Source organism: Gymnoscopelus braueri (genome assembly GCF_963280865.1).
Source record: "Gymnoscopelus braueri genome assembly, chromosome: 6".
Taxonomy (NCBI): domain Eukaryota; kingdom Metazoa; phylum Chordata; class Actinopteri; order Myctophiformes; family Myctophidae; genus Gymnoscopelus; species Gymnoscopelus braueri.
The window spans coordinates 30,426,558-30,449,831 of record NC_137607.1 but is presented as its reverse complement, the minus strand read 5'-3'; the positions used below and the strand labels follow the sequence as shown (position 1 = coordinate 30,449,831).

The following is a 23,274-nucleotide window of genomic DNA, read 5'->3' as shown; positions in this document are numbered from 1 at the left end:
CAGATCTGTTGGCACAGCATTAGAAAACAGTATCGGTATGCTTCACACATGTGCTCAATCCTGCGCAAAATATCTGATCTTCAAGCATAAAACAGTTGCTGCGTGACAAGCTGTATGCTTGTAGATCCTATCTTTTTCCACCGCTTTGCAGTGAAGAGGGTTGCCAAATTTAGCGAGAGAAATAAGCAGTCAGGTCTATGAAAATGTTGTGCCCTGAAAAACATTGAGCCATGAATGGGGTTTATAGCCGAGGCTAATTTGCAACCCCAGTCCCTGGTTAGACCTTTCTATATAAATATTTACCTAATAAAAAATCATTTACAAAAGGACATGCATGAAGCTCTAATCTAAACAAGTATGAAAAGATATATCTGCAAAGTAACTAGTAACTAAAGTTTTCAAATAATTGTAGTGGAGTAAAAGTACAAGATTTGCCTCTGAGCTGCAGTTGGCTGAGGAGTTGGCTGAGGGGCTTTGCCTAGAACTTTGCCGTGGTAACGCGTAACGGCGGAAAAAGTAATAGCCGGGTTGGCCCGGTCGTTGCGCATGTTTTGATGTATACATTGGCGGGGCCGTGTCAACCGTGTGGGAGGAGTAGCATTTTGGTCCCCTCGGGCGGCCAAAAAAGTAAAGAAAAAAAGCAGCAAAATAATGATTAAAAAAACAATTAAAAATAAACTGAAACTAAGAAAAGGAAAATAAAAAAAATGAAAAATTGAAGGTAAAAATGAGCATATAAAACAATGTTTGAGAAAAATATATATATATTTTTTTAATATATAAACAATTACTCAAATGGTTTCGAGTGCTTGTTTCACCCACTTCTGAAGGTCTGACGCAAAACCATTAAACATTTGATTGCAGACCCCTATTTAGGGAGGGTAGGCGAAGTTTCGGAGCATTTCGGGCACTTTTCAAAACCGGAAGTGATAAATCCACTGCCTGTTGTGACGCATGTGTTTGCAGACCCCTATTTAGGGGGGGTAGGCGAAGTTTCGGAGCATTTTGGGCACTTTTCAAACTGGAAGTGAAGAGGTCCAAGTCCGGGTTGGACCATTGAGCTGCATACCCCTCAGAGAGTGTTATGGTGTAAAAAAAAAAAAGTCGAAAAAAAAAAGTTTGGGAAAAAAAAGTGAAGAAAAAAAAAATATGGTCCACCCAAAAATATGTCCACCCATCAACCAGCACTCTTAACCGACTCTGTAACCGTTAACATGGGTTTGAATGGGGGACTGAAAGGGGGCGTGGCTACGGGGTTGGGGGCGTGGCTACGTGGTTGGGGGTCCCCGGACCCCCAACACCCAAACTCATTGATAACCAGTTGGCCCTGTGGCCGATGAGAGGAGAAGAGATCCTGGTCCATTTCAATGTAAAAGGTTCATAACAAAGGCCACCTAGATGAGGATGATGATGATGAAGGCTGGTTTTGTAGAATTAATCTGAATTTTGGACTGAAAAGGGGGCGTGGCTACGTTGTTTCGCCTATAACGTCGCCATGGTAACGCGAAATGGTGAAAAAAGTAATGCGGTAAGTGGGCCGGTCGTCCCACACGTTTTGATGTATACATTGACACTAACGAGTAAACCGTGTGGGAGGAGTAGCGTTTTGCGCGGTACGTGCGGCCAAAAGGGGCGGAGTTTCGCAGTTTTTTGCTAATAACGTCGCCATGGTAGCGCGTGACGGAAATTCATTTCCGAGCACACGATTCCCGGCCAGGCCGCACGTTTTGATGTATGTATTGTGGCGGTAGTGTAAACCGTGCGGCACTTACGGACGGACGAAGTTTTGCGGCGTGAAATAAACTTGTATTAATAAATATGGCGGAATGCAACAAGTGTGCCACTGCTATTACATAGCAGGCACACTTAATAATAGAAAGACGTGAAAAACAAGCCCAAAGTCGCTTATAAAATAAGCACACATGGCAACATGCGAGTCTATGTTGGCTGGCTTCTACAGGTATATAGATTTAACAATGTTAATTTGCTGCTCTGAGGGCAGTTTCTCAATGCTGCTCTCAGGGCAGCTTAAATGATATAAATACAACAACATTAATTTGCTGCTCTGAGGGCTGCTGTCAGGGCAGCTTGTAATCTTCAACAATGTTAATATGCTGCTCTCAAGACACTTTCTCAATGCTGCTTTCAGGGCAGTTTCTCAATAATGGTCTCAGGGCAGCTTGTAATCTTCTACAGGTATATATATATATATATATATATATATATATATAACATTGTTAATTTGCTGCTCCCAGGGCACTTTCTCAATGCTGCTCTCAGGGCAGCTTATAGGCTTCTACAGGTATATAGATTTAACAATGTTAATTTGCTGCTCTGAGGGCAGTTTCTCAATGCTGCTTTCAGGGCAGCTTAAATGATACACATACAACATAATTAATTTGCTGCTCTGAGGGCAGTTTCTCAATGCTGCTCTCAGGGCAGATTAAATCATATAAATACAACAACATTAATTTGCTGCTCTGAGGGCTGCTGTCAGGGCAGCTTGTAATCTTCAACAATGTTAATATGCTGCTCTCAAGACACTTTCTCAATGCTGCTTTCAGGGCAGTTTCTCAATAATGGTCTCAGGGCAGCTTATAGCCTTCTACAGGTATATAGATACAATGATATTAATTTGCTGCTCTGAGGGCAGTTTATCAATGCTGCTCTCAGGGCAGTTTATCAATGCTGGTCTCAGGGTAGCTTATAGCCTTCTACAAGTATATAGATACAACAATGTTAATTTGCTGCTCTGAGGGCAGTTTCTCAATGCTGGTCTCAGGGCATTTTATAGCCTTCTACAGGTATATAGATGCAACAATGTTAATTTGCTGCTCTGAAAGCAGTTTCTCAATGCTGCTCTCAGGGCAGCTTAAATGATACACATACAACATCATGTATTTGTTCCGCTGAGGGCAGTTTCTCAATGCTGGTCTCAGGGCAGCTTTTAGCCTTTTACAGATATATAGATGCAACAATGTTAATTTGCTGCTCTGAGGGCAGTTTCTCAATGCTGCTCTCAGGGCAGCTTAAATGATACACATACAACATCATTAATTTGCTGTTCTCAGGGCAGCTTGTAATCTACTACAGGTTTATAGATACAACAATGTTAATTTTCTAATCTCAGGGCACTTTCTCAATGCTGCTCACAGGGCAGATTATAGCCTTCTACAGATACATAGATGCAACAATGTTAATTTGCTGCTCTGAGGAAACTTTCTCAATGCTGCTCTCAGGGCAGTTTCTCAATGCTGGTCTCAGGGCAGCTTATAGCCTTCTACAGATATATAGATGCAACAATGTGAATTGGCTACTCTGAAGGCAGTTTCTCAATGCTGCTCTCAGGGCAGCCACATACAACATCATTTATTTGCTGCTCTTAGGGCAGTTTCTCAATGCTGGTCTCAGGGCAGCTTATAGCCTTCTACAGATATTTAGATGCAACAATGTTAATTTGCTGCTCTGAGAGCAGTTTCTCAATGCTGCTCTCAGGGCAGCTTATAGCCTTTTACAGGTATATGTATGCAACAATGTTAATTTGCTGCCCTCAGGGCAGCTTTTCAATGCTGGTCTCAGGGCAGCTTTTAGCCTTCTACAGATATATAGATGCAACAATGTTAATTTGCTGCTCTGAGGGCAGTTTCTCAATGCTGCTCTCAGGGCAGCTTATAGCCTTCTACAGGGTTTATTAGCGAGGCTCGCGAGAAGGAGGACGCGGCGCTGCGAGGCGGGGGTTTATTAGGGGAACGCTGAACACGCGTTCACACGCACACGCTTGTCCATGACGGAGGCGTGCCGACTCAGTAGAGCTTGAGGCCGAGTAAGCGCGCCCTCGCGCCTCCAGGCGCGAGTGCCCGCGCTGACCGGCCGATGCTCTACTAGTCGACTCAGCGCCGTTTGAGTTGTAAACCGATAGGGACAGAATAGTTCTTTTCATGGATCACTGTGTGTGTGTGTGTGTGTGTGTGTGTGTCAGGGAGAAACTAAAACAAAAGCCAGAACACAATAAAAGTATCTTAACAGTCCTGCTTTCAATAAACCAAATTGAAAGCATGAGCGCGTGCGCGCGCGTGTGTGTGTGTGTATGGTCGTGGCCATATATGTTGTGCACAAGCCTGGCTCGTGGCTCCCTCTAGTGTTGCTTCTACAGAATTGCTGGGTGGGTGGTAAAAACGAGCGCGCCTTCTTCAATCTACCTGGTTGCTGCTCTCAGGGCACTTTCTCAATGCTGTTCTCAGGGCAAAATAAATTATATACATACAACAACATTAATTTGCTGCTCTCAGGGCACTTCCTCAATGCTGCTCTCAGGACAGCTTAAATGATACACATTAAACATAATTAATTTGCTGCTCTGAGGGCAGTTTCTTAATGCTGGTCTCAGGGCAGCTTGTAATCTTCTTCATAAAAGGGACATGGACTGACAGATGCAGAGATCTTCATATATGGGCTTATCAGTCAGATTGGCGCTGCGACGTAGTATAGGTGTTCAGGTGCGTAACATTTGCGTGTGCACCACCTGACCCAACTGATCACCACACCTGGTTCCTGTAGTGCTTCTGTCCACCACTTGATGTCAGAGGGTGAATCCAGTGGACGATGAGAGGTTACTTTAGATCATCCACCAAAATTTGGACAGTAAATACAGCTAGGTGTGCTGAGGTGACCACTGAGAGACACCGCTCATCAGAAGTTCTTACTGATGTAATGTTGTGGTTATAACCTGACCCATAAGAACTAAGTCGGATGGTAGCATGCAGGGATGTACTCACTTGCGTCTCTGCTTGGTCTCCGGCTCGCCTGTAGTGGAGGAGGAGGTGGAGGTGGTGCTTCCACATGTGGAGGTGATGCTTCCACATGTGGAGGTGCTGCTTCCACATGTGGAGGTTCTGCTTCCACATGTGGAGGTGCTGCTTCCAGAAGTGGAGGTGGTGCTTCCAGATGTGGAGGTGGTGCTTCCACAAATTGAGGTGCTGCTTCCAGATGTGGAGGTGCAGCTTCCACATGTGGAGGTGTTGCTTCCAGATGTGGAGGTAGTGCTTCCACATATGGAGGTGCTGCTTCCAGATGTGGAGGTGCAGCTTCCACATGTGGAGGTGTTGCTTCCAGATGTGGAGGTGGTGCTTCCACATATGGAGGTGATGCTTCCAGATGTGGAGGTGCAGCTTCCACATATGGAGGTGGTGGCAGATAACTGAACTCTCTTCTCTGTTGCTTCCAGAGTGAGTCTGAGGGAGAGACACAGGGCAGATCATCACTGGGTCCGAGTGATTCGAACCGTTCCCGAGTACCATTGCCCTCCCCCCGCTGGCCAGCATTCACATTGGCTGTGATTCTTCCGTACCCGTGTACACTTTAATTCAACTGTATTAGCACTAAGTTTAGAGCGAATATTAAAGTTTGACTGTGTTCCTTTTTAAAGGGATACTAGGCAGGATCAGAGATCTGTGTGAGTACACTCCCCTCTCTGACAGGTATCAAAGTGATTGCTGTCTTTGATGCATTCATTGATTAGAGAGAGCACTAACAATTTTGACACTTTTATGGCTCAATCAATCAACTCAGTGCACAACCCCTTTGAAGTTCAAAGGGATCAATTAAGAGCTCCGGCCGAGCCCCCCCTCTCCCCCCACAGACTTTTCAGTCCCTGCAAGGGATGAAATATAAACAGTGGAATGTCAACATAAACAGTGGAACAAAATACAGCCAGAGGGGGTGTCTTTCTGCAGGAAAACACAGCAGCATAATTATATAGTGGCTGATCAAAATGTGGCTGATCAAAAAAAAAAAAAAAATATATATATATATATATATATATATATATTATATTATTATATATATATATATATATTTTTTAGGCTCAAAGTTACCTAGTCTGCCTAAGTGTGGGTTTGTTTGTGTGGCTGCATGCAGTGGCTAGGGGATCAGATTGTGTGTGTGTGTGTGTGTGTGTGTGTGTGTGTGTGTGTGTGTGTGTGTGTGTGTGTGTGTGTGTGTGTGTGTGTGTGTGTGTGTGTGTGTGTGTGTGTGTGTGTGTGTGTGTGTGTGTGTGTGTTGTACGTTTGTACGTGTGTGTGTGTGTGTGTGTGTTATAAAAATAATATAAAAAGATATGTATTATAATTGCGTACTTGTGTTTGTGTCCTCCTTGTCTTTGCCTGTGTGTACTAAAGGCGGGGACCAACATGCACCCACGTCGTCGTACATCTCCTCATCATCGTCATCTGTTGTGTGACATTGACAGCAGGTGCTAGTTAGTGGGGATGGCATGATTGATTGATTGATTGATTGATTGATTGAATATTTTATTAGACATAAATGTAAAAACAGCACAAGTACAGTCAAACACTTTGTCTAAAAGGATAGAACCAAAAAAGTCCACATGTTAAGCTTTTATATAAAGAGAGCTATACTATTATGTCATAAAATTAAGAACTATTAACTTCATGAACCCTGTAGTTTCAGTATTCTTGGGCGAACATCCAACACAAATGACAGATGTGTTGCAAGGTGCTGCAAGGCCTTGAATTACATTATGAAAGAAAAAAAAAGCTCCCTTCAGGCATTTGACCCATTCCTTTCTGAAAAGCAGAAGTCGATCATTTTGTATTAATGCAGAATGCTATGAAATTATAAAAACAGTTATTACAAACATTTGATCGAATGAGTAACTTTACTGAGAAGGTCAATATAAACAATGCTCTCAGTTCCTCCTTCCTCTTGTCCCACAATAAAACACTTTCCCACTGGTGGTAGTCTTTTCCCTGGACAATGTTTTGTACAGCTGGCTATGATAACATAACCTGACTCCACCAGATGGGGCGGTATTGAGTTCACAAGTTCACAATACAGCTTCCATCTGGGATGGCTCAGAGATTGAAGTTAACACCAACCCGCGGCCAGTCGAACCAATCAGCGGCAGCTAGGGGCAGAATCTTGGCGAGACCGGGTGTGACGCCATCGAGAAGCGCCTGTTGCATTGTAGTTCTTTCACGATTCATCGTATTGCATAGAATACAAAATAGCTTTTTCCCCTCCATCAGACGTTCCGGCTGACCAGGGCGAGGCAGTATAGAGTGCTTTAATGTGCTGCTACAAGAGAAGGGATGTTTTTTTCTCTGGGCGACGCACACTGATACCGTGTGTGTTTACAAATGGTGGGACAAGCGATCATAATGGATATACATTTTCTGTGACCAGTTGAAAAGGTAAAAAAGAAAAAACGCTGGCAGTGGGCAAACACAGCCAGAAATAAGTCTGGCAGTCAATGAGTTAATTGAGGGAGCGTAGCCATGTGACCAACAGCAGCGAATTAGATAAATTGACCAGCGCTCTTATACTTCAGACAGGCGCCAGAGAGCGATGTTTACCCATAAGATCTTACGACCCGCGATGAAGTAGAACATACTGGCTTTCACCCAAATAAATCAATGAAATAAAATAAATGGCAAATTCCACTATTGTAAATTTCTGATTGATTATGAATCCTATGTGCATGTATTTTTACCAGCTTGCAAAGCTTGTCTAAGAAGAGACTGACCACTAGTGTCACATGTTCGACATATTCTCGACATGTTTTCGATCATTGGCTGTCCTTTAAGCCGATGGGGATACTTTCCCATACTCTGAACGGGCGGTCTCGTCCTCCCAAGCTATGGCTACTATGGCTACTAGACACTAGTGATGTGTCGGTCATGAACGAACAAATCAAACAAACCAGTTATATTTGGTGAACAAAATGAACTAGGTCACTTCCCGAAAAGATACACACAGGCAGTTTGACCTAGTGACTAGTTGCTTATTGTACAACAACAACAACAACAACAACAACTACTGCTACTAATAATAATATTATTAATAGTGTTATTGTCATTATTACTGTTTATTTAAAAAAATTAAGAGGCCTAATCTTTCTCTTAGTTATTTGACTATGTCAAATGTGCTTCTTCTGATGAGAGGTCTGCAGAAGCTCACTGCAAACTACCGTGGTGCGGACCTAAGAGATCCAGTGACGATGCTGGTCGACACACTGGTCAGGGAAATGGACTACAGGTTCGCCAAAATTTAAAAAAGCGATTTGTACGCCCAGACAGCAGCATTGGACCCCAGGTTCAAACAGTAGGCCTTCAAGCGGGAAGAGGATGCTGATAGGACCTTTGGGCACCTCTGCAATATGGCAGCTAGGGTAACATTCCCCAACCAGCAAGCTGAGGAGGTGAAGAGGAAGAAGAAGAGGGTGAACAGGCACAAGGGAGCTCCACACAGGACAGCAGTGTCTGGAGAGAGTTTGATGAGGACAACACTGGGCTTCAGAGCACTAGGAACCCAACAGCCGATGCTATGATGGAGGTCTGTGCATTTAGGGCGGAGGCTCGGATGCGCAGTCCTCAAACCCTCTCACGTGGTGGGCCAGTCGAAAGATGGCCTATCCCAGGCTGTGTCAAGTGATGAAGACTAGACTTTGCATTGTGGCCACATCAGTGCCATCAGAGAGGGTCTTTAGCAAGATAGGGCAGCTGATAACAGAGAGAAGGAATCGGCTCAGTACAGCCAAAGTCAGGCAGCTGACATTCCTCAATTTTAACCTAAAGTAGAGGGATAGATGTGGCCATGCAAACTGTAGCTATGCAGTTTGCATAGCTTGTCTTGACTTTGTAACAATCGCCCTTTTACTCTGAAGGGAAAATTATTAACTAAAAGGAAAATCCACAGGATCGGCAGGATTTAACTTAAGTGAATTTATTCAAGCCACAAAATAATAACTACCATTACAAAATGGCCAAACAAATAATACACTCAGGGTTTTAAATCACTTCTGTCCCTATCTCTTTCCCTATTAAACAAAACAAACACACAAATCAACAACCCAAATGTTTCTCTCACAAACCCCTCACATCATGGATTCACCCGTGAACAATAAACAAAGTCATAACTTCAGTTCTCTTTCGTGGTCGAGACTGGCTCTCCACTAAATATTATTCAATATTTACGGGAACTGTCCCCCCGGGGGCAGTGCTCGTGGATACTCTTTAAGACACACCACATATGGTGGCCCTGCCCTGATTTGCAATCAGTGGGGTATTTAAGCCCCACCCAGGCAGAGCCACTTTGATTCTTTGATTTCCACGAGTGCAGACGCATTGTGGGCTCAGTATTAAGACGAAAACAGTACAGAACGGGTGTTTGGCAGCGTGGTCCACTTACCTTTGGTAGAGAGCAGGTCTTGCGAGGCTCCTCTCAGGACGCTTCGCTGTCATATTTCACACCAAAAGTACATTCCTGGCGAAGCGGCGTGCAACCTGGTTCCGAATCTGACCTAGTCGGAGGGCGGATCAGGGCTGCTGCTGTTCTGCTCGAGTGACCAAGTGGGAAGCCGTCTGTCGGCCGAACGCTTGGTCGCCGGCATCGCCATCGCCGCGGCTGCAGCCTGGTTCCGAATCTGACACAGTCGGAGGGCGGACCAGGACGGCCGCTGGTTTGCTGGAGCGATCAAGTGGGCCAACCCCGTGTAGCGGTTGAGTGCTTGGATCGCCGGCAACGGCGCGGTACCGGACCGTAGAACCCGAGCGAGGCTGACCTAGTCGGCGGACCTCCGGGCCATCTACTACCGGTGGTCATCACCGCCGCGGTCCGAAAAGCCCTCGGCGGAGCCGAGTGAAGAGAGTAACAAGCAAGCAAAGTTTGCATGTGTCCCGGGTTACTTCCTTGTTGACGCAAGGAGAAGTGTGCCCCACAGGTCACAAGAGGGCAGTGTGGCGCTAGGCAGGAGTCTCCTGCTAGTCACTACACTCGCTGCAATTCTGTCTTTGTATGAGTATATAATATACTTAAATACTTTCACGGTAAATAAGTGAAATAAAGATAAAGAGACACTTGGCTCTGCTCAGATACTGATAGAGTAAGTGTATTAATATACGAAGTATATGAGTATACACATATTCGAGTATCGAGTATATAAATGTATGGGTATACAAATACATACGTTTACGAATATATACCTATTTATTTAGGTATATAGATAAGCATACATGGCTTACATAATATGGCAAACATGGCCAGCCCAGCGCCCCACGTCTGGGTGAAAGTGGGCCGGCACGGTCCGGAACGGCGTTCCGGTAAAAGATTAGGTGCCGGAACGCCGTTCCGTTAAGAAAAATTCGAAGGTAGTTGTGAAAATCCCATATTAAATAACCTGCCACAGACCCATGGCCATGTTCAAGAAGAAAACATAATCTACTAACGTCAGATTAACATACACAATTATTAAATTTTCTAATAAAGTGCTTTTGAATTGTTCCACTGTGTGTTTGTGTCAGCTTAATCCGTGCTATTTTTACGGTGTTTATTTATTTTACGGAGCCGAGAGAAGCGTCTCCTCTTCTCCAGCGAAACGAAACTGGGACTGGGATCAATTCACTTTGCAGCTTGGAGATCCGGCATAAAACGGATACGGAAACGGCCGTTGTCCGTGCCTATGTGTGTATGTGCAAATTACCGGATAAAGAAGGCGGGCTTTACGACGAATTAAATCCCACCAACGTTCAAAACATGTTTCTGGTTGGCTGACAGACTAGCATAGTTAGTTCTGATTGGTTCAACACGTCTTTTCTGGAGAAAAAAAGAAAAGAAAAGAAACGCGAGGGGAAATAAACACTGTTTTGATGAAGAATGCAATTTTAAAAATAAATGAAGCACAATGCAACGAAAACTAACTGAGATGTTTAAGAGAAAAGAAGACAGAGTTGAAGAAGCTGACAATGTGGTTAAAAACAAAGTTTGTAGAACAACAACGCCCAGGTACAGTGGTGGGAAAAGTACTCAATTACTTAAGTAAAAGTATCAATACTGCAATGTATGTATGTAAAGCACTCTGTTAAAAGTTTGGAATTGAAAATTTACTTGAGTGAAAGTACAAAAGTATTGGTATCAAAATGTACTTAAAGTACCAAAAGTAAAACTACTAAAATGTTTGAAAATAGCAAATCTACAAGCTTGTGGAGCTTGTAGATCGGCTATTTTCAAATAGCCTAGGTATAAAATAGGGCTAAAGGGATTAATGTATGATTTATAATGTAATAATGTATATATGCAAAGTAACTAAAGTTTTCAAATAATTGTAGTGGAGTAAAAGTACAATATTTCCCAAATCCGCCATATAACCACATTTTTTACATTAGTATAAACCCATTTTGTTTGAATATTTTATTAGGCAGAAATTGATTTTTGTGATAATAAATTGGTAAAATCAGGCAAAAATATGAATTAAATAACATAACCCTAACCTAACTCCTAATCCTAACCCTAAAACCAAAATAAAGAAACCAAAAACTGGAAAAAAAAACGGACCCAATCCGCCCAGAACCACAAAAAAAAAATTCGGCCGCGCGGCGAAAGAACTCGCAGCCACTTTCACCCCTGGGGCGGCCACGTTAGATGTATGCTTTGCTTGGGGATGGATCATGCGCGCACGGGCTGGACCCCTCTGCGTGCATGAATTGCTTTATCCTGCCAGCAGTCGTTTCTCTCCAACCCGCGAAGCGGGGGGGCACCACATATGGTGTGTTGCACAGCAGAGCCGTCCACACCTAGGTGCAATTCTACATTGTGGCGCGCGTTCCACAACAAGGAATGATTTTGGAGTAGAAATGTCAGTCTTCTGTTGGAGCGCCTCAGTGCGGCTGCAGAGTTCAGGTACAACCTCTTCCAGGGGAAGATGGAGACACTAGAAACTCTGCTGGAGACACAAGACAAACTGCTGGACATTGAGTTTGATATGGGCATCCATCCTAACGAATAAAATGTGTGTATACAAATATAGATGTATATATATACATAAAAAAAAAAAAAAAGGCCAGGTGCCTGTCGTTTAGAGGCAAGCCGTTTCCACTGCAACCCAACAGACTGAACGTCCCAGGGTGGCAGAGCCGCACCATACGAGCATATTGGTGCCAGGTTCGGCAGCTTCTGCGTTCAGGTGTAATAACGCACTATACGGCGTGTCGCTGACGGGGTCAGTTCACGCGACCGTGGTGTAGTTCTGTCTGTCGATCTGCCAGTGACACAGACTGAGACAGGACGTGCTGGTCTGTTGTACACAGACTGTGCGGTACACAAACTGTGCGGCCAATCCCCGGCCATTATAGCCCGCTATACGGCGTATCACCGGTTGGGTCGGTTTACGCGTCTGTGGCGCGCTGGGAGTCTGTCGAACAATTGCAACAGTATACCCGCGGCCATTATAGCCCGCTTTACGGCGTATTACCGATTGGGTCGGTTTACGCGTCCGTGGCGGGTCTGCCAGGGGTCCCCTGAATCAGTCGTTGCACGCTATACAGTGTATCGCCAACTGGGTCGGTTTACGCGCTGTAGCGTAGTTCGCTGGATAACCGGGTTTGGTGATTCCAGCGGAGCACATCCGTACTGTCAGGGGCGAGCGGAGCGCACCATATATGGTGTGTGGCACGGCGGGGCCGTCTACACACCTAGGTGTAATTCTGCGTGGTAGAATCCGGTCATCGGTGTGAAGCCACGGAGTAAGCTCCTTGCTCATCCCGAGAATGCACAGAGCCATGGCTATCCGGATGCAGCTAGCCAAACACAGAGGCTACTCCGTCACCGTATCAGCGCGCGGTTACGCGGCACTTGCGTGACCATAATAGCCCTGACCTTTATGGAGTATGGCTGCTCTCCGGCCGGTGAGGCGCCATCGGTGGCGGTCCTAGTCCAAGCTGCGGCAGGAGGACCGAGCTTGTCCGATGAGGCGGCCTATTGAGCCATCGGCCATGTTAGGCCAAGAGGCCAGTGCCCGGCTACAACGAGCTAAGGAGGCTCGTGGATGTGCACGGGAGGTGATGGCAGGAATGCTCCGGCGGGGCTGTGAGCAGCTTGCCGAAGTAATAGAGTACTTTCTCCACCACTGGTGTGGACAGTCATTATAGCCTGCTTTACGGCGTATCACCGATTGTGTCGGTTTACGCGTCCGTGGCGGGGTCCCGTCAGTGGGAACACTGGGCGGGGCTTACTGGTGGTCTGTTAGAACACACATAAGCAGCCATTAGAGCCCGCTATACAACGTTTTACCGGCTAGGCCGGTTCGCGGGTTCGTGGCGGAGTTCCGTCAGCGGAATCACTTGGCAGGCGGCTGGTGGTCTGTCGAACACAACCTGGGCGGCCATTATAGCCCACTATGCGGCGTGTCACCGATTGGGTCGGTTTACGCGTCCGTGGCGGAGTTCTGTCGGTGAATCTGGTCAGTGACGCAAGACAGAACGCGCTGGGTCTGCCAGGGGTCCCCTGAATCAGTCATTGCACGCTATACAGCGTATCGCCGACTGGGTCGGGTTACAGCTGTGGCATAGTTCGCTGGAGAACCGGGTTGGTGATTCCAGCGGAGCACATCCGTACTGTCAGGGACGAGCGGAGCGCAACATATATGGTGTTGCCGTTTCCACTCCAGCCCAACAGATTAAACGTCCGAGGGCGACGGAGCTGTGAGACCCAAGCTCAGGCTATGGCTCCCCCTCTTTACCTGCCCTGCCTGGTTTGGACAGGTCTGTAGAGTTGGATTTTGTTTTGACAAGACTACGAGTGTTGGCAGCCTATTAACCAACTGCAGTGTGCAGTTCAGAGAGCGGGCGTGGTAAATCGCCCCTCTTGGGGTTGGTGTTGCGGCTCGTTTATAGGTGAAACAAACGTGATCCGAAAGGAGAGCCTCCGCATCCAAGATTGGATGACCGGCCGGTGCGTGCTTGCTCAGAGGAGCAGTGCCACAACGATGTGGCCAGGCTCCGGCGGCACTTGGGCACTGAGGCCGGTGCCTCGGCAAGAGAGGTTGCAGGCTCGGCATGGGTTAGAGGCCAGAGCAGGGACTTGTCCCTTGCTCCAGTGGGACGGGCCACCCTCTGGGCTCGCCCAGAGTTTCAGTTGAGGGCCAGGTTGACCTGGAGGCTGTACCTATGCCCTTTGGGGCTGATAGCAGCCACGGCACTCATTGTGCCCCCGGCTATCCTGAACATGCGGCCAGTACGGATTGGGTCAATCCCTGCATTCCACCTTATCCAGCCTGATCAGAGTACGAGTCAGTCTTGAACTGCACCCTTCCCACCCCCTCAGGGCAGTGAAGCAGGGTTGCGGTCACTGTTGGGCCCTGTCAGGGCCTTGAAAGTGTGTATGGACCTAACTGCCTTGGGCAGATGGTCTCCAAGGCTGGGCTCCCTCAATGGGTTGAGAAACAATCCAGCAGGCGTATAGGTGGGCAGGCAGGCCAGCCCCAACAGGAATGTTGCACATTCCACACAGGGCCTCGCTGCCTCATGGGCATCTGGCGAGGTGCCCCTCTATCTGAGATCTGTGTGACGGCTCCTGTTTGACGCCGTACATTCCTTGTCATTTACAGTCATGCACCATACGGGCGTATTGCTGGCGGGGTCAGCTAACGCGTTCGGGTATGTAGTCCCGTCAGGACGGTGACACAGTGAAGCATGCAGAGACTGTCAGGGGTGAGCAGAACGCACCATACGGGTGTGCTACGGCATGGCCAGTTACGCACCTGAATTTAGTTCTGCAGGGCGGAAGCCGGCGTGGTCGTGTGAGCCACAGAGTGAGCTCCCTCCTCATCCCAAGATAATTGTGTCGCTGCGCTGGGGATCAGCCAGTGACACGACGGTCCCAAACAAGGCCAACATGTAAATTACCCAGTTGCCGAAGGGGGCTCGTGGCCCTCTCACGATAGGCCAGCAGTCCCCCCACAGGAGGGACCGTGTGCCTTCGGTGCCTTGCGGCATGGGGCATCTGAGCCTTTGAGCACTTGGGCTGCAATGGCTTCTCTCAAGGCAGCATTCTTGCTGTTAACTTCCTCAGCTACAAGAATGTCCCTGTCGTGCATGAGGGATGCTGACGCTTCCTACATGGCAATGCTTGGGTGGTGCTGGTGTCAATCCCTGCATTCCACCCTATGGCCTGATCAGAGTACGAGTCAGTCTATTGAACTGCACCCTTCCCACCCCCTCAGGGCAGGGGAGCAGGGTTGCAGTCACTGTGGGGCCCTGTCAGGGCCTTGAAAGTGTGTAGGGACCTAACTGCCTTGGGCAGGTGGTCTCCAAGGCTGGGCTCCCTCAATGGGTTGAGAAACAATCCAGCAGGCGTATAGGTGGGCAGGCAGGCCAGCCCCAACAGGAATGTTGCACATTCCACACAGGGCCTCGCTGCCTCATGGGCGTCTGGCGAGGTGCCCCTCTAGCTGAGATCTGTGGGACGGCTCCTGTTGGACGCCGTCCGCATTTATCAGGTTCTACTGCATGGGTGTGGTAGCCAGCACCCCTATCACTGAGTGCGTGCTGGGCTCCGCAGCAGGACATGGCCTTCACCAGTCGTATCTGCAAGGAGAATTGTGGAGTTGCAAGCTCTGTCAGTCCATGAGGAGCTTTGCAGGTCTAGGCCCAGATGATGGAGGAGCAGTGTTACGCCCCATCCTGGCCTTTCTCCCCAAAAGTTCTCTCAGAGGTATCTCAATCTGGTGTTTGAGCTCTGTCCCTCTTGACATGCGGACAGATGGAGTACAAAGACAGAGTCGGTTCCCACTCTGCCCTGTTAGAGCTTAGTGTCGTACGTCAGGGCCACACAGGCCCACAGAGTAACAGACCAGCTCTTCGGGTGCTGAAGCAGGAGTGCTTGGACCACTGGCAAAGGCTAGGCTGTCCCGCTGGATCACAGAGATGATCCAGCAGGCTTACAGGCGGGCTGGAGTACCAGTGCCGCCTAGGTGCGGGCACACTCCACCCGTGGGACGGCGGCCTCCTGGGTGCTATGGAATGGTGCGTCTCTGACGGAGATCCGCACAGCAGCAACACGGTCGACTCTGTCTACATCTACCCAGTTCTACCGACTGAGCGTGGCAGCCAGCACCCCATTCACGGAGTGAGTGCTGGGCTCCAGGCGGTGGAGCAGGTCATACTCACCGTGCCTCCGAGACCCTGGCTCCCGTAGGACAGGCCGGGCTCGGAGTGATGCCGGGCATAGTAAGCTAGCCCTGCGTCTTGCGGGCTAGGTGGCTAATCAGTTGACTGGCTGTCGCCAGCTGGGCCTAGGTAGCTTCTTGCGCCTAGGCCACGAGCATTACATACTTTTGGATGATAGGATTTTGGAGCACGCCTTGGGCTGATACTGCGGGCTTAAACTGCTTCTGGCTGCCGCGGGGCGGCTGGGTCTGCTTATTTCCTCGCGGTGTGTCTTAGAGAGTTCCCGTAAATATTGAATAATATTTAGTGGAGAGCCAGTCTCGACCACGAAAGAGAACGGCTGGTTACATCCTATGTAACCCAGGTTCTCTGAGTGGAGAGACTGGCTCTCCACGAATCAGCCGCTCCGAAATTCGTGTCAATCAAAGTTAATCAAAGTGGCTCTGCCTGGGTGGGGCTTAAATACCCCACTGATTGCAAATCAGGGCAGGGCCACCATATGTGGTGTGTCTTAAAGAGTATCCACGAGCACTGCCCCCGGGGGGACAGTTCCCGTAAATATTGAATAATATTTAGTGGAGAGCCAGTCTCTCCACTCAGAGAACCTGGGTTACATAGGATGTAACCAGCCGTTATACAGTCAGAGCGCTGCACGGTCAGTCGCTTACTCGCTTTGTCAAACAATAATAAACAACTATTCCTTATGATCCGAACGGCCTCTCGTGGGGCGCGGTCTCGAGAGTGTCTAGCGGTCTCGAGAGTGTCTATTGTCCTTATATCCAAACGAATATGTAAACGGTCTTCCGCACAAACGGTCCAAATAATAACTAAAGTTCGGGCAGGGTACCCCTAATTTGTAATCCACAAAGAAAATGGACGCTTGGTTTTGCCTCACCGCTGGCCTCGGCTCCTCCCGACTCCAACACCGACCGGCGTCACGTTCACAAACACCACAGCGCTCGTCTCCTACGGCAGCATTTGTTTTTATTTACGCTTTTTACATTTACATTATGTTTACTATTATCATTTTTTTTAATGCACATTTCATTTATTTTCTTTGTATGCTATGTTTAATAGGCATTTGCACTGTCTGTTGTTGACACAGGCCGGCAGTGGCACAGGGGTAGAGTGAACTGGCAACCGCAAGGTTCCCAGTTCGATCCCGGGCTGGGGGGCTCCCCCAGAGTTAGTGTCGAAGTGTCCTTGAGCAAGACGCTGAACCCCTAATTGCTCCCGATGAGCAGGTTGGTGCCTTGCATGGTTTCCTCCGCCATCGGTGTATGAATGTGTGTGTGAATGGGTGAAAGTAATGCACGATCGATGTATAGCGCTTTGGATAAAAGCGCTATACAAATGCACCATTTACATTTTGTACTTTTTATTCTTGTTTTTAATTCACAAAAAAAAATTATAAAAACTATTAAAAACCTGACTTTTTTTTTGTTATTCCTACTATAATTGTATATTACAAGGATTGTGAGGGAATGGTGAGGGTCAGGAATCTCGGGATCAATCATAAGAGTTATGTCGGGATACAATAGGACTTCACTCGTCTCTTTCTTCACAGGACCTGGGGGAGAAGTACTTTACTTGACAGTGACTGGCCCTCATTTTAAATAGTCCTACTGATTTGCGTAGGTATAAAAATAAAAGACGTTATAAATGTTAAATGAAGGAATGTTGAGAAACTGCATGGCTGATATTATCAGAGACAGTTTTTGTTGCACTGTATAGTTCACATTATGGAATAAGGATCGTAATCGTAACGTGACATCCCATCCCATCCCTGGGTGGGCCAGCAACAACAACCCCATAGCCTGGAGCGACGGTCGGCCAATAGATTTCAAGGTACGTCACGTGGTGTTTCGCTGTTGAGTCTGTGAACGTGAACGAACGGCAACGGCCTCGAGTGATACGGCCGACCGACCAGGTCCATGCACGGGGGAGATCCCAGCTTCCGGAAGTAATGAACGAACGAAATTGAACAAATCTTTTTACTGAACAACCCTGAATGATCCGGTTCACTGAAATTAACGATATTTCCCATCACTGCTAGACACGCCTCTCGCCTCTACGGCTACTATACACGCCTGCCGTCGGTGACACAGAGAAAAATGTACTTAGTTACTTTACACTTCTGCATATGAGCTGTGTAGCTTCCGTTCTGGCCTAGCAGTGTTGCCACATTCTGCGAGAGAAATAAGCAACCAGGTCTAATGGGGAGCCACTAGCAGTGTTGCCAGATTCTGTGAGACAAATAAGGAACCAGGTCTATGAAAACAAGCCGCACATACACGGCACGCACGCACGCGCGCGCGCACGCACGCACACACAGACAGACAGACAGACAGACACACAAAAGAAAGCAAGCTGGTATACATGACTGTGTGTCATGTCTTGTTTATGAAATGTGCTATATAAATAATTGGTTGATAGTTACCAGAGGAGTGGATGACTTTACTTCTCTTTTGCACGCATGACATGGGAGCAAGGATACCCTCTCCTCTCTCTGGATGAGTTACAGGATTCGTCTCAGGACAGTCCACCTACAGGACACATGCAGCAGGACGCCATGTAAAACCGCAGAGTTATAATATCATCTAGAGCAGGGGTCTTCAACAGGGGGTCCGTGAACCCTAGGGGGTCCTCAGAGTTACAACAGGAGGGCTGCCAAATCGTTGTGTGATAAGAATGTTTTTTCTTTTACATCAACCCTATTATTCCTATTCTAAAGAATAAAATAGCCTAAAATAGCCGATCTACAAGCTCACAGCGGAGTACGAGGCGTTGTGAGCTTGTAGATCGCCTATTTTCGGCAAAGAGGTTTGGTGTAGAGGGAAAAAAAGGCGCAAACCAAATACAGAGCCAGAGGTCAAGTTTACTGCGTATTTTGGATTTAACTGGTTAAATGTCTGAAATAAACAAAAAACGTTAATTTACACATCACTGATGATAGTCAATGAAGCTATCTATGAAATCTATGAAAGAGTTTAATATGCAACACAATGTTATACCATACACTGTATAAAACAGATGGACAAAGCCAGACCGCTGGTTTCTACAGACCGAAAATGAAGCCGATTGTTCAGGAATTTGAAATCCGCCATCTCTAATATAAGCCCAAAAGCACGCCAGTAACAGGAACCCGAAAACAATCCCCAAAGAATGCTATTGGTTGGGTAGCTTGTCAATCAAGAGCGGGGGCGGGGAATGAATGCTATTGGTTGTGTAGCTTGTCAATCAAATCATCCCACCCCTCCTAGAGAATAGCCTACTTTATCGTCAATTTTAGAATAAATGGGACCGTAATTTAGCAAAACGCATATCTTGATGATTGAAAGGAGACTTAAATCTAGCGACTGGAAGCATATAGAATTGATGTCAATTTTTATTAAGGTAAGAAACAGGCTATTCATGTCTCACTTCCGTATTGGTCTCATTGTAAATATGTCAGGCTGGCCCCTTGTGTTATACGTAGTATTATGTAGGGGGGGGGGGGTCCCTGCTTCATCTCTCTCTCAGCTAACGGGTCCTTGGCCTGAAAAAAACGTTGAAGACCCCTGATCTAGAGTGGTAACCAGAAATGCCCGCCCGGATGCACTGCGGACGATTCAAACCCCCCAGTCTCCACGGTGGTGGGCAGGACTAGCCTTGTAAACTATCCCGGTCGCGTGAATTCACATTGTGATAATGTTAGTTCACGCGACTGGGATGCTTTGCCAGGCTAGGCCAGGATGCCATAAGCTTAATTCATAGTCACTTGCCTTTTTTCTTAAAGGTTCTATGACATTCATTTTTTATTTTTTTTATTTGTTATGTTTTTGGGGGGGTTTTGGGGCGATGATTGACAGGCAAAATCCCTCAACAGCGACACCCGCAGGCAAAGATTAATTTTTTCATTGCAGTTGAAAAGGCTTTAGAAATGTGAGAGAAAAACACCTGCCATGGATCACTGGAGTGGATATTTTTGTTAAAACTTTTTATACACGTTTGAAGGACCATGACAAAGACTTTTAATGTGTGGTAAAACTGAATGTCATGAAACCTTTAAAAACCTTCATTTTATTAAACAAGCGACACCATAATGCCCCAGAGTATTTGATTAGACTTACGTAATGTTTACATTGGGGAGTTTTATAGACTGCAGGGCAGAAAGAAGAAAACAAGAGGTGTGTTTACGTTTCGGAGCTTGGTCCCCAGGCGGATCTGATCCCAAGGCCCACAACTGCCCGGGGGACGAATAGGAGGAGAAGGAGGTCTACCTCTGCCGTGAGAGGGTGGTGGAGGAGGAGGTGGTGGGGGGGGCAGGGATGGGAATCCACCCCGAGATGATTTGCGAGGCGGGAGGAGGTAATGGTACGGTGTGTGGATGAGGTCGTCGGGGGGCTCACACTGAAAGGAATGACTACGACTCGTCAATGACTCGTAGTCGTAGTCATTGGTGAAGGCTCCGCCCGCCTTGCCATCTTCATCATCATCTGGATCCTCATAGCCAGCCTGACGCGCGCGTGCGCACACACACACACACACACACACACACACACACACACACGGAGGATAACTTAAAGGGATAGTTTTTTTGGGGTGACTAATTGATTTTTCTATCGATTAGTCACCCCATGGAGTTCCGGTAGGAGACATTAAGAGTCTCCTTTGTGTCTCCTACCGGAACCGCTGCCTACCGGTCCACTGGTCATCAAATTATTGGTTTAGGAATGAGACAAAAACTAAAAAATATCCATGAATTCAAGGCTCCATGGGGTGACTAATTGATAGAAAAAATGATATTTTGGGGGTGAACTATCGCTTTAAAGAAGCACTAAATGTAATGCGTCAACTACAATTCCAAGTGCTCAGGGTCGTTGGTCCCCAGTTCAAATATGATTATTTTGGGGGTCCCCAGTTCAAATATGATTATTTTGTATTTGCCTATAGATGTGAGAGGACATCATTTGTTTGACTAATGACACTTTTTTTTGTTTAATATTATGTTTTTTTTTAAATAAAACACTCTCTCACACAGTGTGCCAGTGATCACCCTCCCATGTAGCCTGGTAAACCCCCTCCCTCCGGAAATCTCATTTGCATTTGATTTCAGGGAGGTCTGGGATTGCGCAGGGAGTAGAGATGGCCGAACACTGCGTGTCCGAACCAATCAGCGGCTGCTAGGGGCGGGATCATCCAATCACCTGCCTAGTAGCTTGAAAAAAAGAAAAACTGTCTGTCATCGATTCTGCGACCGGAGTCTCAGATGGGAAGTAGGCTGTGAAACAAATGTGTGTCGCAAGCTTCTTCCATTTGACGGTGTCAGGTTACCTCCCATGTGCCAACCGTGCCTAATAATGCTACAGAGTATTAATTAGGCTTATGTAATTATATATCTATACTACAATTGGCATCCTGCGCATGCGGCGTTGACAATTTGGACGTCGTGTGTCTGCCTGTGGCTGTGGTAGTGTGTCTGCTCGCGCGCGCACGAGCAACCCCCGTGCACGAGCCTCGCACGAGCAACCCCAGTGCACGAGTCTATCCGCACGCGCGCCTCTGTGTCGGATGCGCGCCCTCATCGTACACACACACACAGCATTAGCTGCTAACGTGGCCTGCAACTTGGATTCTGTTGCTGCTGGTTGTTAATGCAGCCTGCTAATAGTGTCTAAAGCAGGCTTGTCAAACTCGCGGCCCGCGGGCATTTTGCGGCCCACGGAAAGGTCCATTGCGGCCCACGAATTGATTTGAAAAAACACCTTTTCATACTAGCTCTAATGGAAAAAAAACGAGAGACAAAAAAAAGACAAAAAAAAGGGCGGAGCCGGCAGGCAGTTATCCCCCCCAACCCCCCTTGCCTCTGACTGCGAAGGTCTAATAGTGGCCAAACTTGTTTTGTGAGAACAATGGCCAAGTCATGTCTAAACAATCAAGACAAGAGGAGATCAAGAAATAAATCTAATCACCTACGCTGGCACAAACATGTCAGTCTAAAAGTGTATAGATCCCTGCTAACCAGAGCTGCCCAGGGAAACAAGGACGAGGAATTTTATTGGCTCACTATTGGATACATCGTAACATCGCTTCTTTAAGGGGACCGTAGGGGTCCATTTGGTTCCATTTGTACGGGTGGTTGCGTCGTTGTGTTTACATGTGCGGTGGAATAACGGCCGTTACGAGTGAAACGCTCAAAAGTTTCACTCGTCCTCTGTCTCTGTTGACAATTTGAATAATCCAAATGATAATAATCTGTTTAGGAAACTCTTAAAAACGCGAATGAATGACTAGTGTCGCCTAGTGTGACATATTCAATGTGCGCTGTCTTCTCAGTCTATCGTTGCCGAAAATGGCTGATCTACAAGCTCACAACGTGGTGCGAACAGACGCGGTGTGAGCTTGGAGATCGGCCATGTTTGGTGCGTGACACTGTTGTACGATGAAGTATAAATTGCGCTTTTAAAGTGACAGTACACACATTAACCAGTTAACAGTTTCTTCAATATTATTTTCCAAAAGTAAAAAGGTCACTTAAAATGTAGTGCAAGTGATACATTTTGGCTAAAACAAAGACAAAAGAATAGAAAAAATAAATATGCATTTTTTGTTTATAAAGAGCTGAAGAGACATGGAGATTTTATAGTAATTATTACATTATGAAAGTTACTACTGCTCAGAACCTGGTCCCTGATGACAGGTCAGTTAAAGCAAAGAGATGTCAGGTACATCATTTTTTTGTAAAAAAAAAAAAGAAAAGAAAATGATGTTGTTTTGACCTGAGCTTTTACTGTTAGGGTTATTTCTTTTCTATTCTAAAACCGAAAAAAAAGCATTGAGTGTCATTATTTTGATTCATTGACATTTTCTGAATTTTCGTTATTGTTCAATAAAAACGACTGAACTGAGTTCATTGTCTGAGTTGCATTGCTGATAGTAGGCCTCAAAAAAAAGTATGTTGTGTACTGTAGCTATTTACTGAAAATATTTAACATTTTTTTATAATCCATCCATCGATTCTTCAAACGCTTATCCGGAGCCGGGTCGCGGGGGGCAACAGATCCCGAGGCGTTCCCAGGCCAGTGTGGAGATGTAATCCCCCCATCTGGTCCTTGGTCTGCCCCGGGGTCTCCTTCCAGTGGGACGTGCAATTAATTAATTCATAATTAATTTGTATATAATCTTCATAAAATTTTTTAAAGTGATATGCTGTAGTTATAGCAGTGACTGAGACAACAGACTGAAAAGCAATGATGTATAACTGAATGTGCATGAGCGTGCATGCGTGTCTCCGTGTCTGCGTGCCCAGTCTGCCCACCTCAAGTCACCATTT

At 46.7% G+C, this 23,274-nt stretch overlaps 1 protein-coding gene across 1 annotated transcript in view; it reads right to left on the bottom strand.

The window, feature by feature from the left end:
• LOC308086874 (uncharacterized protein) overlaps positions 1-23,274 on the bottom strand; it is a 58,200-nt gene that overhangs the window by 15,524 nt on the left and 19,402 nt on the right. Inside the window, exons 7-10 of the mRNA XM_080430518.1 lie at positions 20,139-20,456; positions 18,400-18,505; positions 6,135-6,227; positions 4,776-5,231 (exon numbers count right to left, since the gene is read on the bottom strand). Of these exons, the coding sequence (XP_080286644.1) occupies positions 4,776-5,231; positions 6,135-6,227; positions 18,400-18,505; positions 20,139-20,456 (973 nt within the window). The remainder of the gene's footprint in view (positions 1-4,775; positions 5,232-6,134; positions 6,228-18,399; positions 18,506-20,138; positions 20,457-23,274) is intronic.